Source organism: Cydia fagiglandana, chromosome 19 (genome assembly GCF_963556715.1).
Source record: "Cydia fagiglandana chromosome 19, ilCydFagi1.1, whole genome shotgun sequence".
Taxonomy (NCBI): Eukaryota; Metazoa; Arthropoda; class Insecta; order Lepidoptera; family Tortricidae; genus Cydia; species Cydia fagiglandana.
The window spans coordinates 12,096,096-12,114,517 of NC_085950.1; the positions used below are offsets into that span (position 1 = coordinate 12,096,096).

The following is an 18,422-nucleotide window of genomic DNA, read 5'->3' on the forward strand; positions in this document are numbered from 1 at the left end:
CTGGTATTTATACTAGTCGTTCTCACGCTCATATAATTTATTTTACTCTTTGCTCTGCTCTCACTCGATATACAATAGGGAAAATCTGACTAAATTTGAACACTCATTGTCAGAATGACAATATCAACAAGAAGGCTTGGCATAGGCTTGGCTTGATTGATTGACAGCACTTCATAGACTAGGAATGTTTTGTTTGTCTGTGCAGCACTTTCTTTCTTCGCCACTTTCAGTGTTTGCAACGTTTGCAAAGAGCATTATAATCACTTGAGTGTTTGGTTGTTACCGGAGACGCCATGTCTAAAATTTTCGGTACAAAATAGTCTGCCGTTTTTTGCGGGGGAGGGGCACATCAAATGTATAGGTACGTTATGTCAGATAAACGTCAGTCCATTCATATGGTTGACCATTGGCCGCCTATTTTCGACAGAGGGGAATGCCTGTTAATGGCGGCTCCATGGTTGTTATGATCTTTTATACCTATTTGGTTGGTGGTTGGTACATGAGGTGTATGGTTGGTGCCTGTTCTGTAGCCGAGGCGATTGGTATCAATATCGATGTTATCAATGTTTATTTACTTCACATTACCACTGTGTAAAAAGTGCAAATAGACTGACATTACCATGATGTTTGACATGAAATTAGAGCCCGAAGGCTTGGAAATATGTCGTGGCTGCCTCAGCTCAGATAGGAAGCTATTTTCTGTGGCTACCGACGATTTACGCCCCCTTCTTACAGAAGACCAATCACTAGAAGTAAGTAGTGTAGGTACATGTCCAGAGAAAAATGTTACAATGACAAAAGATATACTTAATTTAACATGTCCTACACAACAAACTGATATTTGTCTGTCATATTGTCATTTCTTAACAAACTAGGGAGTTATAGTTTTTTTTTTTCACAATCCATAACTCCCGCTGGAGAAATAATAGACCAACATTTCGACACAGGTTAGCCGCGACCATGACTAGTGAAACCTGTGTCGAAACGTCGGTAAATAAAGGTAATTGAATAAATTTCGCGTTAGGCCCGTCTATAAATGTGAGTTAATATCTGTTCAAAACACGGAAGTTTTAAATATTATATTGCATTTGTATTTGTATTTTAATATACATTTTTATATATTTTGGAATATGTCTTAATACAGTTGGATCATCAGGCAAGCGTAACTCTGTGTTGGGAGTGTCTGGCTCTGCTGCGCAAGACCCGCAAATTCCAGGGACAGGTACAGAGGGCACACGCGATTCTGCAAGAATCCTTACAACTTCCAGTAAGTCATTTCGCTTAGATTTGATCTAATAATACTGTCAAGTATGGTCACCTGCAATAATATGTTACTCTTCGAAGGCCGCAAAAATATGTGACATGCTCTTATGGCTCTACAAATGCGATCGTGTCAGATATTTGTGCGCCTTCGTTGTGTAACATATTATTGAAGGTGACTGTACCTACTAAGCATTTTTCCTATTGAAACAAAAATTATGCTACAATATTTAAAAAAATACCTTCTGCAAGCTTTGTTAAGTGAAATATTTTTGATTTTGCTCAATATCAACTAATAAAAGATAGGACTAATATTTTACATCTTGCCTGTACTAACACTAACTGAAAGATTCATAAGTGAATATTTATTAGTGGAGTGGATGTCCTTGCAATGCGACACAGAGTGATAATCATACAAAGTAATATTAGTTTAAGTTTTTCTTTATAATTTCAGCCAGCAAAACCTACATTGTCTTCTCTTTCTGTCCACCAAAAGTTTGAATATGATGCGGTTTTTGAAGAAAGCACACCTACTGAACTATCAATTTCTTACGAAACACCAGAAACTTTTATTGTACCAACAAAATACAAAACTAAAGGTACTAAAAGCAGTATAGAAAATGTTAAAACTCTTAAAGTTGTTCTTAATGATATTTATGAAAATGTGAAATTTAATAATAATATTAAAATTGAACATCCCAATACTGATAGTGATGCTGACGATAATGAGTATTTTGAACCTGATGATGGAAATTTCAGTTCATGTGAAGATACTACAGAAACCAAAATTGATCCTCAAGAAAGTTTACGAGAAGTTGCTAACAATACAGTAGTAAAACATTCAAAGAAACAAAAGAGATCAAAATTAACTAAAGAAATTTCAATAATGAAAACTCCTGCAATACTGAAAACAGCAATTGTTAAAAAAATTAAACTGCCAATAAAAATAAAAAATACTAACTTGATTGAGAAATGTTCTAATGAAATAGAAATTGGCACTACAAATAACATAGATAATAGTACAAAAGTAGAAAATGATAATAGTGATGAAGGCAGTCAAGATGTCAAGGCTGTTGCTTCAAAAAGAAAAAAACATGCAAAGCTAGAGGAAGATCCGGATTTTAAAGTAGAGGATATTAAAGGAGAAATTAGTTCTGATGATAACGACGCACTTATTGAAATCGATGAAAATAAAGCAAAAGATGATGAAGAAAAGCCGATAAAGAAAAAGGAACGAAGAATACTCACACCAAGACTGAAATACAAGAAAATATTTACAAAGTATAAAAAAATTGAAGATGTTTTGCCATTTTTTCAAGAGATAGAAATGAGTCAACAAGATATAAAGCGTGCTTTAGAAAAAGACGATGCAATTGTTGACAAAAAGTATCCTGTTAAATGTAGCATATGCGGTATGTTGCTTATGTTTGTCAGAAGTTTGGAAGCTCATTCATATAGATATGATCATAGAAAAAATGTGAGTATAAATGACACTGTGGAGAATCTGATGGCTCCTCTACACGATGGGCCAGCGCCTGCCACTCGCAAGGGACGCAGCCATGCGGTAGAGTAGGATAGTAATATCACTTGCTCCCCCTAACGCATAAATGCGTCCCTTGGAGTGGCCGGCGCTGGCCCATCGTGTAGAGGAGCCATGATAAAACTCACATTGATCAGTGTGTCAACTATGGATGGTGCAACTGGCACTAAAAGTTTCTATTGCAGTTTCCCAGTCAAATAATCAACAAACGGTTCGTCTACCCACCACTCTCGTTACCTCAGAAATCCGTCTGGCGCTGCTCCGTTTGCGCGAGAATGATGCGCAAAGAGCACATAGTCGCACATATGAATAGATACCACTGTTTGCAATATTTTTGTATCGACGACGGATGTGAGTTGTACCAGAAGGACAAGAAGTACTTTTGGTAAGTTATTGGGTCAATATCATATGGTTCCTGCAATAGTTTATGAAGTGAAAACTTCTTTAGCGGCGCTGTGCACTTTTTGAGGTGGGGAAAAAATGTTAAACTCGAGACAGCGTAAAGCGTAACCCTCCTCTTTGTACCGCGCGGCGAAAATGTATGCCTGAGCCTGCTGTTTCGTTTAGGCGGCGCAGGGTGCTTGCGTGACGTCATTTGTGACGGACAATGTCATTGTTTTTTTATTTAAATGCCATCTTGTGAGTTTCCCTCAAACTGGTATTAATACAACTGTAGTACTCACAGTGATGTGCTTAGAGGTTTCAAGTAATGCGACGAAATAACGCTAGATGGCGTTAACCTCAATTATACATAGTGCTGCAGACATTTTGCACTAGATGGCGCAGTTATTAATATTTTGAGTTACAATGTCGTTGAGTTTTCACTTCTGCCGGCACTCCCGGAGTGCAACCCGTTGTTTTTTTTCTACAAGCTTTATTTAACTTGCCATATTAGTATGCCATGTTAGTTAGTGTTGTGTCGCTTTTCGGTGAAGGAAAACATCGTAAGGAAACCGGACTAATCCCAATAAGACCTAGTTTTCCTTCTGGGTTGGAAGGTCAGATGGCTTCGCTTTCGTTGTCGTCGCTTTCGTAACAACTAACGTCAAATCATGGGATTAGTTGTCAAGCGGACCCCAGGCTCTCATGATCCATAGCAAAATGCCGGGATAACGCGAGGAAGAATTAAGAAGAGTTCGTTAGTGAGGGTCAACTCTTGGAAGCTGGACTAGCTTCTGATTGAGCTGAAATTTTACATACATATTTAAATCGGATGACAATGAAATACCCAATATGATGACACGGAGCTGATCTGATGATGGAGACAGGAGATGGCCACTCTTTGATAACACTGCACAAAATATTGATGGGTATTAGTTGCATGTGGAAAGAAAAGTACAGTCAACGATAAAAGCTTGTATCAAATATGAAATTATTGCCAATTTTTTTCTGATTTTAGGGAAAGTGCGGATTGCGCACGACACTGGGACGAAGTTCACAAACACTGCGTATGTGACATCTGTAATAAACGTTTCACTAAAAAGATGTCCTTGGCGGTTCATATCGTGTAAGACCTAAATATTTTCCATTCTCCATGATTTTTGAAGTGAACACTTCTTTAGCGGCGCTGTGCACTTTTTGTGATGGGGAAAAAATGTTAAACTCGCGACAAGTAAGATTCGTAAGACGTGACGTCACGTGTGACGGACACGTAACGAACGTTACGTGATTTAAATGCCATCTAGTGAGTTTCCCTCTAACGCTACGTCTTACGTAGGCGAACAACGCGCGAACGCGGCGCGGCGCGGCGCGGCGAAATCAATCCTTTGTTGCCCATAGAAGTGTCCTACGTAAGCGATCTCGTTGCGAACGCGGTGCGGCGCGATTTGCACGCGAATGTCAGGCGGTGCGGCGCGGCGCGGCGCGGCGGCGGCCGCTTTCGCCGCGCCGCGCCGCGCCGCGTTCGCGCGTTGTTCGCCTACGTAAGACGTAGCATAACTGGTACTAATATAACTCGAGTACTAACAGTGATGTGCTTAGGGGTTTCAAGTAATGCGACGAAATAACGCTAGATGGCGCAAACCTCAATTATACAAAGTCCGTCATTGAGTTTTCACTTCTGCCGGCACTCCTGGAGTGCAACCCGTTGTTTTATAGGGTTCCGTACCCAAGGGGTAAAACGGGACCTTAATACTAAGACTCTGCTGTCCGTCCGTCCGTCTGTCACCAGGCTGTATCTCACGAACCGTGATAGCTAGACAGTTGAAATTTTCACAGATGATGTATTTCTGTTGCCGCTATAACAACAAATACTAAAAACAAAACAAAATAAAGATTTAAGTGGGGCTCCCATACAGCAAACGTGATTTTTGACCAAAGTTAAGCAACGTCGGGCGTGGTCAGTACTTGGATGGGTGACCGTTTTCTTTTTGCATCTTTTTCAGTTTTTTTTTGCTTTATGGTACGGAACCCTACGTGCGCGAGTCCGACTCGCACTTGCCCGGTTTTATTTTAGTATGTTATGGTATTTTTACAAAAAATCTTTTCATTCAGAGAATCTCACCGCCCTCCGAAAGCGCCGGAACTCCTCCAATGCCCTCACTGCCTCAAGACATTCTCCACACGTAAGAGGCTCTACTGCCATAAGAAGACACACATGGAGCCGGAGGTAGAGCCTGCAGAGCTGCGGTACTGCGTCGAGTGTGACACCACCTTTAAGAATATCTTCACCTTCAATTTTCACTTCCGCACCTTTCATTCGGGGCAGCCTAGGCCTAAGTAAGTTTTTTTTTAATAATAGTGTATTGTGCCTTTTTTGGGGTTCCGTACCCAAAGGGTAAAACGGGACCCTATTACTAAGACTTCGCTGTCCGTCCGTCCGTCTGTCTGTCACCAGGCTGTATCTCACGAACCGTGATAGCTAGACAGTTGAATTTTTTTTTTTTTTTTTTAAATTATGAATGGGCTTACTCATGGCCACAGACTAGCCGAGGCGTAGACGTGGCCTACGATGGAGCGAGCTTGCCCAGAAGGTGCCTGTTCACTCTTGATTTGAAGGTTGCCGGGTTATAAGAACACGGAAATATAGACGCCGAAAAAAAAAATTTCACAGATGAAGAAAATTTTCACAGATGGTGTATTTCTGTTGCCGCTATAACAACAAATACTAAAAACAGAATAAAATAAAGATTTAAGTGGGGCTCCCATACAGCAAACGTGATTTTTGACCAAAGTTAAGCAACGTCGGGCGTGGTCAGTACTTGGATGTGTGACCGTTTTCTTTTTGCATTTTTTTCCTTTTTTTTCTGCTTTCTGGTACGGAACCCTTCGTGCGCGAGTCCGACTCGCACTTGCCCGATTTTTTATTATAAATAAACTAAAAATAAAACCTTTTAACCGTTTAGAATTCTTCATCGAGCATGCTCGACTGCTCGTGTCGCCGCTGGTACGAAATTAATCGAAGCTTCGTCTTATTTATCAGACTGGTGCGAAATGAGCTGGATATAGTATGTCTTATATATCAGACTACGATGGTTAAAAGGTTAAACTCGAATATCTGTACAAAAATGTTACAAATAATGGCTGACATCACATTTTTGGATTAACTAAACATCTTTATTAAAAAATATATATATCGCTACACCTTATTACAAGTCCCCCATGTCTGCCTGTGTGTTTGTATGTTAGTAAGCGATAAACTCAAAAATTACTGAACGGATTTTCTTGCGGTTTTCACATATCAATAGAGTGATTCTTGATGAAGGTTTAGGTTAGGTTATAAAACCTTGCGAAGCCGAGGCGGGTCGCTAGTAAAAAATATGTCATGAATATAGCCTATAAAGAAATTCAAAGGTGTATGTGAAGTCCCCAATCCGCATTAGTCTAGCGTGGGGACTATAGCCCAAACCTTCTCGTGCTTGAGAGGAGGCCCAGCAGGCCAGCGTTGGGATGTATATAGGCTAAATTATTATTGTTATAGCCTATAATGTATTATTTCCGCAGGTATCCGTGCAACGTGTGTGGCAAGGTGCTGCAACGCAAATCAACTCTTAAACTCCATATGGACTACATCCACATCGGGGTTACTAAATACCGTTGCCACGTCTGTGGAAAGGTGATTGTTCGAATATGTACGGCCGTGTTGTTTGATAACATACCTATAGGGCGATATTCCAAATTTTATATTAAAGGTAAAATGGAAAACTTCACGCTTCCGGCAGGACTTGAACCCGCAACCTTCGCAATCCGTGCCGGAAGCGTAAATATTTCAATTATGTCCTTTAATATGAAATTTGGAATATCCACAGACAAAACATCCTCCAAACTGAGCATAGTCGCGCTACCCCCTCTGACACGCATACGGTAATTTTACTCCATCTTCGAGTCGAAAGTGTCTTTGGGTGACGTCCGTGTCTTTGAACTAGAGCTCCCGATACACGTGTTACACGCTGACACGGGTACCCGTGTTCTTAAGCCCGCCGGGCTTAAGAACCCGAACTACACGAACCCGCCCGGATTCGGAAACGTTTACACGGGTACCCGTGTACACGGGTACACGGGTACACGGATACACGAAATAACGGATCTTATTTACCCGCCAGTTCGACCCTTCACTCTCGTGTAGCGGAGATTCGTGCTATGAAGACATACGATTGAATATGTGGGAGGTTAGGAAGATTCGATTACCTACTTTGCAGTTTTACTGGATTGATTGGTAATGTCAATAATAGGTCTAGTAGTACACTTTGTTTTATTAATCATAAGATTAAAATTAACAATATCTTAGTAACCGTTGACCTTACTGATAGGTATTTAATTTTCTTCATTAATGTAGTTTTGAATAATTAAAGTAAACCTAAATGATAACCTAATAAAAAAGTAGATAGTTATGCTTACTGAAACTACAACGAACGGAATATGTATATTATATTTTCCTTTAGCAAAATCAAATTTTGCTCACTGTTTTTAGGGTTCCGTACCCAAAGGGTAAAACGGGACCCTATTATATATCAACAAGTTCTTATACAAATTATATATATCGATCTTCAATCTGCAAAATGTTTAACATACTACTAGAGCCAAAAAAAGTTACATGAGTGTATGTATATATAAAAAATTAACCCATGTATCCAAAATCAACAGATTCTTATACAAAAATATGCCTATAATCTTAACACACACAATTTGATAACAGGCAAGGTATTTTTTTTATTGGTGTCTCGCTCGCTCTTTTATTACAATTGTAGTTAGGTATAGGTCAGAAAAAATTACCACTAAATAACATTCCGACATAAACAGATAAACCACGTGCTTATCAATTGTAACAATGCGACGCGAGTACGACTCTGGCGGCACATCTGTTATCTCTAAATGCACGTGTGAAGCGTTATTTTTACCTTCAAAGCATTTTTATCCTTATGATAAGACTATAAAGCCGATAATATAATGAAATTTTATGGTATCTCATAGCTGTTTTTCTACTGAGTGCATTCTTTTTGAGTGTCGATGGTTGTTAAATGCAAAAAAAGTTAGGTTTAAATAATGGCTATTATTTAGTTAGTGTATTTTGTAGTCTATTGTTTAAAGAAATAGAGTCGTTAATCTATACTAACATTTCAAGGCGGTTATAATCTGCTTTTACTACGAGGTGGTTATCCTAATTTGTGGTTTACCACTCAATGGTATTGTATTCTTGAGACTCTTTGAGTAAACTAGTCCGTCTGTCACCAGGCTGTATCTCGCGAACCGTGATAGCTAGACAGTTGAAATTTTCACAGATGATGTATTTCTGTTGCCGCTATAACAAATACTAAAAACAGAATAAAATAAAGATTTAAGTGGGGCTCCCATACAACAAACGTGATTTTTGACCGAAGTTAAGCAACGTCGGGCGGGGTCAGTACTTGGATGGGTGACCGTTTTTTTTTGCCTTTTTTTACATTATGGTACGGAACCCTTCGTGCGCGAGTCTGACTCGCACTTTCCCGGTTTTTTTATAAGTAGCAAAGTACCCTTGTTCGAGCTGCTGAGGTGAAAATTAATTATATTGGTACAACACATATCAATTACATTGAACATCCGATAAAATAAAACTGCTAAACAATCGGAGCTCCTGAACCTGAATCTTTGTTTTATTTATAACTTTATACATTACTTCAATCTCCACTACACGCCAAGGACGGGTTAGGCCCGCGTGTATTTAAGGTCCGTTTCGCCGTGTACACGGGTACACGGGTACCCGGATACACGGATCTTAATTACACGTGTACCCGACTACACGTGTAGAACGGGTCAGAAAACCGTGTACGTGTAGTTCGGAAACGGGTACCGAACACGTGTACACGAAACCCGGACACGACCGCGAGCCCTACTTTGAACGGACCAATCACGGCACGGGACTTCGGTCACCTCGTCCCGCACACCCCCGCATTTTTGGCATAATCGGTTGCATGAAATAATTGCTCTAAACTCGGTCTAGAGGATTCCTAGTCTATGGGAATATCGCTTGCAGACGTATCTGCATGTTTTTTAAAAAAAATACATATAGGGACCGTGCGTGTTGGAGGGTCTGCCATCTTGTGGCCTGAATTGGAAACGTATGTGCTCATGTACATTGCCAAAGCAAGTGCTACCATCTACCGTTCGCGTCGGTACGTTTCCTTGTGCATAGTAGGTTCACATCGACATCGTGGTATATCGGAAGCATAAACGCCACATTTATGCCTGGCGCCAAAAATCTGACGGCTCCTATGCTACCCCCTATAGTTCATGCACGGGACCTACTGCCCTCCTAACGATAAGTGCAATAACTAATTTTGAAATCTCAGTCGCTTGTGTGACATATTGTATGAGAACAAGGTATATTATTTAATGGATAATTTAATATGAGTTATTGCACTTATTGTTAGGAGGGCAGTATAGCTATAGCGAGTTTCTTTTAGGACAGTTATTTTAAAATTTTTGGCAATTAATAATTATGGTTTTATAATTTAGGTTATTATTAATCATAATTAAGTGTAACTTCCCCCATAAGGGGGAGGCCTATGTTCAGCAGTGGACGTCTTATGGCTGAGATGATGATGATGAAGTGTAACTTAAAACATTAATGATTACACGGATAAACTTGATTTTGACGACCGGTCTGGCCTAGTGGGTAATAGTGACCCTGCCTATGAAGCCGATGGTCCCGGGTTCGAATCCTGGTAAGGGCATTTATTTGTATTATGATACAGATATTTGTGCCTGAGTCATGGTTGTTTTCTATGTATTTATATACATATTATTTATATCGTTGCCTGAGTACCCACAACACAAGCCTTCTTGAGCTTACTTTAATAAAATATGATTTTTTTGAACTATACTTCGTTTTTTTAGCATTAGAAATAAGGTAAACAATCTTGATGCGTCTTTTAATTAAAAAACACATTTTAAAAATAAGTTACGGCAAATATGTAACAATTATAAATTAAATCTAATACGATCATTTATATTCTTCTGCTTTCATAAGTAATAGTTTTTGATTTTTAAAAAGCGTTTTTCAATTAAAAGGCATGTCAAGATCGCTTACCTTCTTACAAGTTCTTTTTAATGCTAAAAAAAACGGACTATAAACAAGGTGATTAAATTTCAGTATCTGTTCAACTCAGGATGTCTAAAAGAGCATTTGAATAAACACAACAATATAATATCTAAGAAACCCAAGAAGCCTGTAACGTGCACAGTTTGCGGACGCGTGGTGCAGGTAAATATATAATAATATAAGTAAATGTTTTAAAATATTGCAAACCATCACATACATCGGCGCGGCCGAGGTACTCAAAAATATCTGTATATTAGCAATAGAGGCGTGTTCAGATATTTGTGGGCACCTTGGCCGCTCCGATATATCTGATGGCGACTGTACCTGTAAGAATGTGTTACACATTACACAATGAAGGCCGCAAAAATACCTGACCCGGTCTTATTTGTAGAGCCCACGTAGAACCATAAGAGCTTGTCACATATTTAAAAAAACTGCCACGTGCGAGTCGGACTCGCGCACGAAGGGTTCCGTACCATTACGCAATAAAGCGGCCAAGTGCGAGTCGGACTCGCCCATGACGGGTTCCGTAACAGCAAGTGACATAATAAAATTGCGGTTTAGGATTTATGACGTATAAAAAAAAAACTACCTACTAGATCTCGTTCAAACCAGTTTTCGGTGGATGTTTGCATGGTAATGTACATCATATATTTTTTTTTAGTTTTATCATTCTCTCATTTTAGAAGTTACGGGGGGGGGGGGGGGGCACACACACATTTTACCACTTTGGAAGTGTCTCTCGCGCAAACTATTCAGTTTAGAAAAAAATATATATTAGAAACCTTAATATCATTTTTGAAGACCTATGCTATATAGACACCCCACACGTATGGGTTTGGTGAAAAAAAAAATTGAGTTTCTTTTTCTATTTTTGGGTAAAAATCTTAATGCGGTTCACAGAATACATCTACTTACCAAGTTTTAACAGTATAGTTCTTATAGTTTCGGAAAAAAGTGGCTGTGACATACACGGACAGACAGACAGACGGACAGACATGACGAATCCATAAGGGTTCCGTTTTTTGCCATTTGGCTACGGAACCCTAAAAACGGCAATAAAATCACGTTTGTTGTATGGGATCTCCACTTAAATATTTATTATATTCTGTTTTTAGTATGTATGTATTTGTTGTTATAGCGGCTACAAAAGTACATCATCTGTGAAACTTTTAACTGCCTAGCTATACGGTTCATGAGATACAGCCTGGTGACAGACAGACGGACAGCGGAGTCTTAGTAATAGGGTCCCTTTTTTATCGTTTGGGTATGGAACCCTTAAAAGTAACTTGAAAAAGGTTTCATTGAGAAAACTGTATAGCTAGCTGAGCTTGTTGGGAATTTTCTTATTATTTATTTATTTATAATATTTATTGAAACGTTAATGTCAGTATATTTATTATTAATTAATCGTTTCAGCACCAAAGAAGTCTTCAAGTCCACATGCACACTCACACAGGCGAACGGCCGTACAAATGTCCGCACTGTGAGGCCGCGTTCACACAACCATTCGTGCTGCGCATGCATCTGGCTAAACATCATAATGTGAACGCGTCCGTACGAATGAATGGAGACATCATACCAGTGATGAAAACTGATGGATAGTAGTGTACCAACTTCTTATTTTTATCACGGAATAAATAGTACTACCGTACAGAAAAAGGAATTGATTTGCGCCTATCAATGTGCCATTCTCAATAAAAAGTGTACTTATTATTGGTTGTCAATAAGGCGCTATTTCCATATAGCTTCAATTTGAAATCAACCTTATCGACAACCGACAATGTGGTACCTACCATTTCGTTGAAAACGTCACAAATGACGCTGAACATGTCAACCTTAGCAATTCGCATTAAGGTTTTTTGATTGGACTTTCGGAAAATGTGATTTGTCTTCAAAGTAATCATCAAAGCTGGAATATATTTGAATTTTTGGAAAAACCTTGCATTGGTGCGGCTTGGAAAAGGGTTTACAAATTATAGTACATTTACGTATGTACATCACAGCAATCTTTATTACAATATATTTACATTATTTACACATTACATCATTCATTCTGTACAAAATAACAAACTATTTATTTAATATTTGTTCTATTTCCTCCCCACTTTTGCCTCTCGTTTCTGGCATCGATACCAGGACTAAAGCAGCACCGAAGAGGTTGACAGCAGCGAAGATGTAGAATGTAGTGTACATGCCACAGGCGTTCGTGAGCGGGGCGAATACTGCTAGCTGGATGAAAGTCATCACCCAGGATTGGGCCGTGATGATACTTATGAGCTTTCCCCTGATCTGTGAATGTAAGTTGTTTCAATTTTATACCACTTTTTCATATTGGTAGCTTCGAAACAAAACCAAATATGGTCGAGATCCGTGGACCATCTGTACAGAAGGTAAGTAACTAATAAACGCATTTTCCCTTTTCCTGACAATGTTTTTCATAACAGTAACTTTTAGTCGCACACTATAAACGATTTATTGTGTGGTCTTATCATTCGTATCGTGTATCGTACTAAAACGAAGTTGATGGCCGTTATCATTTTCTAGGATCTTGAACTTATCTAAGAGGTAGGGTGTATAAGAGGGCATGAATAGCTATAAAAAAATTAGATGTCTGCATGAAAATCAGAATTTTGGTGGTCATTCTTGGATGTAAACAGACCAAAAGTAGGACAACTTAAGCTTATACTCAACAATACGTTTATTATTATTATATGTGAATGCACAGGCAGCTTAAAGCTGAAACGTGCACATCAATGTCCACTTGTGTTTTGTAGTCTACGAAAGTGTTCATTGTGTTTGTTTTTAAAAGAGACACGATACGACGACGACGAGAGAGACGTGATAGAAGGAACGTACAACTAACTTACTTACCTGAATATTAAATATCTCCGTCATAAAGATATATGGCACGGGTAAAACGCCGAATGCGTACACGAACATCTGAGCAACGATAGCCAGCAGCGGTACCCACGCCGGCGCGCTGAAGCCTAAGTGCTGTAGCAGCAACACCGTCGCCAGGCAGACTTGTGTGCACACGGCTACGGTGAACGAGGACCCAAGGATCACCTGGAGATTATAGAAATTGGTTAATAACCCAAAAACAAATGACTATGCAAATGCCGTTAAAAATGCAATGTCTTCATCTTCACCAGCAGTTCCTCTTTACCAAATGACACCTTCCGAGAGCTAGTGCACTAGATACTGAAATTACTATAGGCGTACCCATCATTATCAGTATTTGAAGAGTTGCCTCTATTTGCAGGATCCCATCATTAGAACCTTACTTGATATTAACGGGAACAACTGTGCAATATTCAAACAGGAGACCAATTTTCTAATCGGTCCAACCGTTTTCGAGAAATTGGGAACCTCCTTCAAAATTTTGAGTCTTAATCTGCATGAATTAAAACTGTGAATCTTAGACCATAACGAACTCCGATCGGAGAGCATAACGAAGGTATAAGAGATTCTGAGAAAATACTCTACCCGTCTGCCAATTCTCTCCATAATTATGATAGACGCGGTGGACCCGACCATCATGATGGTAGGGAAACTGATGGAAAGCAGCTCAGCGTCCAATGTCACCCCCGCGGCTCCGAGGATTGTGGATCCGTACGTCACCACTGCGAAGTTGCCGCTGAACGTCTGCGCTAATACCATGAGTGTCGCGATGATGTAGCCCTTGCGCCAGGCGCGGTTCTTCACTGAAACAATTCATTTTATTTGTGCCATATCATTGGAGTTGGAATGGGTAGACCTCGGCGGACTTTCTCTAATCAGATTGGGGCAATCCTGAAGAAAGGCCAGGTCAAGAGCACCCTAAACCGGCGAGCGTGTATGAGGAATGTTATGAAAGTGAATGAAGCGAAAGAGGTATGTGAGGATCATAGCAAGTGGAAACCCGTGGTCTCTGCCTCCGGGAAATAGCCGTGATTATATGTATGTATGTATGTATGTAAATCATTGCAATCATGCAGCCACTACATGCACGCTCGACGCTGCGCCGACCGGATTATATTGGTTATAAAACAAATGTATGAAGGACACAAGTGTGCGTTCCGTAACCCTGGGGTTAGAACTTATGCTAAGTTAACTTTTATTTAGCAGAGCGGGCGAGGGCGGCGTCTTTGTTATCAAATGCAAACGTATGCGAGCGGCATCAGTGAACGCTGTACATACACTTGGAAGCTTGTCGCTACGCTGCACACCCCGCCAAACTCCGCTGGAAGCCGCCATTTAGGCCTTCCCTTTAAAACTTTAAATATTAACGATTAACTTACTAATGACCATCATAGACATAGACGGTAATGTCTTGTAATATTCCTCTTCTTTCCGCATTAAGTCCAATTCCTTCTGGACGGAACTGTCGTTAAGGTTGAGGCCTCTCAGGCTGGATATCACTTTCACTGCTTCCTATAAATTAATAATAATTAGTAAGATTATATATATATGTCGCAGTCAAAAGTGTGAACTGGTCAAAAGAACTTTTAACCGACAAAAACAGGCAAAACTGCTTTTGACTGAGCATGTTGGTCAAAAGTAGTTTTACCTGAAAATCATTGGTTAATAGTAATTGTGACTGTTACTATCAGTCAAAAGTACTCGCGGAGATAGGTAGGTTAGGGTTTTTTTTTTGCTACGCCCAAAAAACGAAACTGTTCCCAGAGATAGGTAGGTTAGGGTTATTTTTTTTTGCTACGCCCTAATAACGAAACTGCTGCCAGAAATAGGTATGATTTTCAGGTAAAACTACTTTTGACCAACATGCTCAGTCAAAAGCAGTTTTGCCTGTTTTTGTCGGTTAAAAGTTCTTTTGACCAGTTCACACTTTTGACTGCAACATATATAAAATCTTACTTTTAAAAACATCACAATCAGCTAAAAACAATAGAAGCCGTCCATCAACGAAAAACCAAATTATAACGTACGTCAAACTTCCCGATCTTCACTAGGAACCCAGGAGATTCAGGGCACATCATTATCAGTAAACACGATAGGAACGGACCTCCAACCACTATGTACAAAACAGTATAGTAGTCTAAATACGCTCCCAAGACGTACATGAGGAATATCCCCAGGTTATGGAAGTATATCAAGAGAGAGCCTAATAGGCCTCTTATGTTGTCCTGGCTTATTTCTTTGGTGTACATGGGGATGACGTTGAAGCAACCTCCAGCCGCTATACCGCTGCATACCCTTGCTATGATAAGTGTGATAGGGGTTGGACAGCATAGTTTGAGCAACCAGGATATCTGAAAATGAAATTTTAGTAACTACAAAGTATTATGGCTCCTGTACACGATGGGCCAACGCCGGCCAATCCAAGGGACGCATTTATGCGTTAGAGGGTTAATATCACTTGCTATATTGCTATCTCCTTCTACCGCATGGCTGCGTACCTTGGAGTGGCCGGCGTTGGCCCAACGTGTAGAGGAGCCATTACGTTGTGTTGAAGGGCGTATGGACTTTGGAAGTTGGTTCATTTCACTCTGTTACTTTTGAAAAGTTATAGTCGATCAAGATATAATGTAGACTTGGTACCTACGCTATTTCTAAGGATCTTTAAAGTCAGCACAAAGGTCAGCACATATATCCACTTGGCCATCACATAGGTAGTTACAGATCATAAATATTCAGTTACTGGCAATTATCAGGCGTGGACATCTTCGAACAATTGAACAGGTTCTGATTTATTCTAAAGTTGTGTTTTGAAAGAACTCACCGCGTGTGGAACTGTAACAAACATTATCCCCGTTTTCCTACCATACTTATCAGCTACGTAGGCGTATATCGGTACCCCTATCAGGGCACTAATGGGCATGAGACTGGCCACTATACTCATAGTATAGTCAGATAGCGGACCAGCTGGTGAGGAATTAGACTGCAGCACTTTTGTCATAGGCGAGATCCATCCAGCTTGCAAGCCGTAGGTTAAAAGCGAGGAGTTTGCTGAAACATACTCTTGGTTATTTATGATCGCCTGGTACTTATCCTTAACAAAATTCATTATCCCGGACGAAACACCGGTGAGGTAGGATGTAGGGTGAGTGGATGCTTAGTTTGTGAGGATATAATTGAATGTAAGGTTCCTGAATATATCCAAAACTAATCGTCTGATTTAGTTTCTGTTTTCTTGTAAAGGATTTTTGATACACCGGCGATGGTTTTTAGATAGTTTTTCAGATGGCGATATTATAATTTTATCGAAGAATTTGTTTAGTTAGATATGTTAGTTGTATGATCTATCATCTTTGCAGGGTGTGAGATGACACTGACCCTTATTGTTAACAAAGTAGAATATTTAATGATTAAATACATTGTATATACTATGAACCTAATTTTTATTCCTTAAATATTCACTGCCAAACATTGATTTGTCTCTTCGATTAGTCACTCTGCTTAAATGTTAACTCTACATAAACTGTATTGTCTTATTAGATTTGCTTACCGATTATTGCTACAATCCATTGCACATATGTGTGACCTTTCCTCTCTTCAGGTTGGGGTTTCATTTTGAATTCCATGTTTCACTTAATTTGTGTTATTTTTTCACGTAACACTATGTTATTTCAAACTTTTAATACAGCGTTCTTTTTTAGGGTTCCGTACCCAAAGGGTAAAACGGGACCCCATTACTAAGACTTCGTTGTCCGTCCGTCCGTCCGTCCGTCCGTCCGTCCGTCCGTCCGTCTGTCACCAGGCTGTATCTCACGAACCGTGATAGCTAGACAGTTGTAATTTTCACAGATGATGTATTTCTGTTGCCGCTATAACAACAAATACTAAAAACAGAATAAAATAAAGATTTAAATGGGGCTTCCATACAACAAACGTGATTTTTGATCAAAGTTAAGCAACGTCGGGAGGGGTCAGTACTTGGATGGGTGACCGTTTTCTTTTTTGCTTATTTTTTTTTTTTTTTGCATTGTGGTACGGAACCCTTCGTGCGCGAGTCCGACTCGCACTTGCCCGGTTTTTTTCCTTGGTTAATAGTCAGTTACTTAGCCAACTATAAACTGTTATATACTCGTACTAACTACACTTTATTGCTATGTGTTTGCTGTTTCACACCTTTCATTTATAATGTGGTTTCCATGTGTTTTGTATTATAAATACAAAGCATTTCTAGTTTCAGGGTTGCTAAATGCGACATCCTCAATATTACCTATTTGGCACATCTACCTATATGATTTTTCTCGCAGGATTGTATCTAGACACGCGGTAGTGTGTCCAGCCAAGTTGAAAGAAAAAGGAACGGACGACGCAGCTACCGTGTGTAATACATATTACACGAACCACTTCGATCTACTTTTGACCCCTTCACAACTTGAAATCTCTTTAACCTACACACATGAAATTGGTCACATTTGTTTAAAATCCTATGCTTGCCTAGAATACAAAATTTCATAAGCCTAGCTCAAACAGTTTTTGTTATCCGATATATCTCATGGAGACTGTAAAAGCCCCGACCCATTTACTCATGAACTAGCGTGCGTACTTCGGCGTCAAAACCAATTACGACGACGCTTTTAACGGTCGTAATCGTTTTGGGGACTGTTCAATTTTTGTAATTTTTTTGCAGTTCTATATTTCTCCATAATCTCCAATAGAATGTTAGTTTTGTAATTAAACTAAAATTTTAAAAGGTAAATCAATTATTTCTATCAATCGACGGAATATTTTAACTTTGCAGAATTAACATCCCTATTGTGACGGACATTCGCAAATATAAAATCAGATAAAACGTTAACAGAAAGTACAGAATTGTCGCCGATACTGTCGTGGGTAAAATAAAATGTTTACTCAACGTCATACTTGTGATTTCTACACATGTAATGTGATAATATTTATCTTAATTTTATTTAACATTAGATACAAGAACAAAAAAAGCGCTGGTGGCCTAGCGGTAAGAGCGTGCGACTTTCAATCCGGAGGTCGCGGGTTCAAACCCCGGCTCGTACCAATGAGTTTTTCGGAATTTATGTACGAAATATCATTTGATACTTGCCAGTCGCTTTTCGGTGAAGGAAAACATCGTGAGGAAACCGGACTAATCCCAATAAGGCCTAGTTTCCCCTCTGGGTTGGAAGGTCAGATGGC

At 39.5% G+C, this 18,422-nt stretch overlaps 2 protein-coding genes across 2 annotated transcripts; one reads left to right on the forward strand and one right to left on the reverse strand.

Annotated features, from left to right (window-relative positions):
• Window positions 1-461: 461 nt before the first annotated feature.
• LOC134673731 (zinc finger protein 583-like) lies at window positions 462-12,404 on the forward strand. Its single transcript, XM_063531740.1, has 9 exons — window positions 462-752; window positions 1,145-1,267; window positions 1,715-2,737; window positions 2,986-3,185; window positions 4,200-4,307; window positions 5,294-5,518; window positions 6,743-6,854; window positions 10,371-10,481; window positions 11,739-12,404. The coding sequence occupies exons 1-9, from the start codon at window positions 621-623 to the stop codon at window positions 11,922-11,924; spliced, it is 2,220 nt and encodes a 739-aa protein (XP_063387810.1). The 5' UTR covers window positions 462-620; the 3' UTR covers window positions 11,925-12,404.
• Window positions 12,374-16,967, reverse strand: LOC134673747 (facilitated trehalose transporter Tret1-like). The gene is made up of 7 exons (XM_063531764.1): window positions 16,771-16,967; window positions 16,045-16,271; window positions 15,251-15,574; window positions 14,603-14,735; window positions 13,809-14,026; window positions 13,194-13,388; window positions 12,374-12,611 (listed from the first exon to the last, which is right to left on the reverse strand). Exons 1-7 carry the CDS (start codon window positions 16,844-16,846, stop codon window positions 12,393-12,395), a joined length of 1,392 nt encoding a protein of 463 aa, XP_063387834.1. The 5' UTR covers window positions 16,847-16,967; the 3' UTR covers window positions 12,374-12,392.
• Between the last annotated feature and the right edge of the window lie 1,455 nt (window positions 16,968-18,422).

Coding starts and splice junctions, on each gene's coding strand:
- LOC134673731 (XM_063531740.1), top strand. CDS start 621: ATGATGTTTGACATGAAATTAGAGCCCGAAGGCTTGGAAATATGTCGT. Junction 1,268..1,714: donor AAGAATCCTTACAACTTCCA/GTAAGTCATTTC, acceptor TTATAATTTCAG/CCAGCAAAACCTACATTGTC. Junction 5,519..6,742: donor TCGGGGCAGCCTAGGCCTAA/GTAAGTTTTTTT, acceptor TTATTTCCGCAG/GTATCCGTGCAACGTGTGTG.
- LOC134673747 (XM_063531764.1), bottom strand. CDS start 16,846: ATGGAATTCAAAATGAAACCCCAACCTGAAGAGAGGAAAGGTCACACA. Junction 16,272..16,770: donor ATGGATTGTAGCAATAATCG/GTAAGCAAATCT, acceptor AGTATGTTTCAG/CAAACTCCTCGCTTTTAACC. Junction 14,027..14,602: donor TATGTCTATGATGGTCATTA/GTAAGTTAATCG, acceptor GAATTGTTTCAG/TGAAGAACCGCGCCTGGCGC.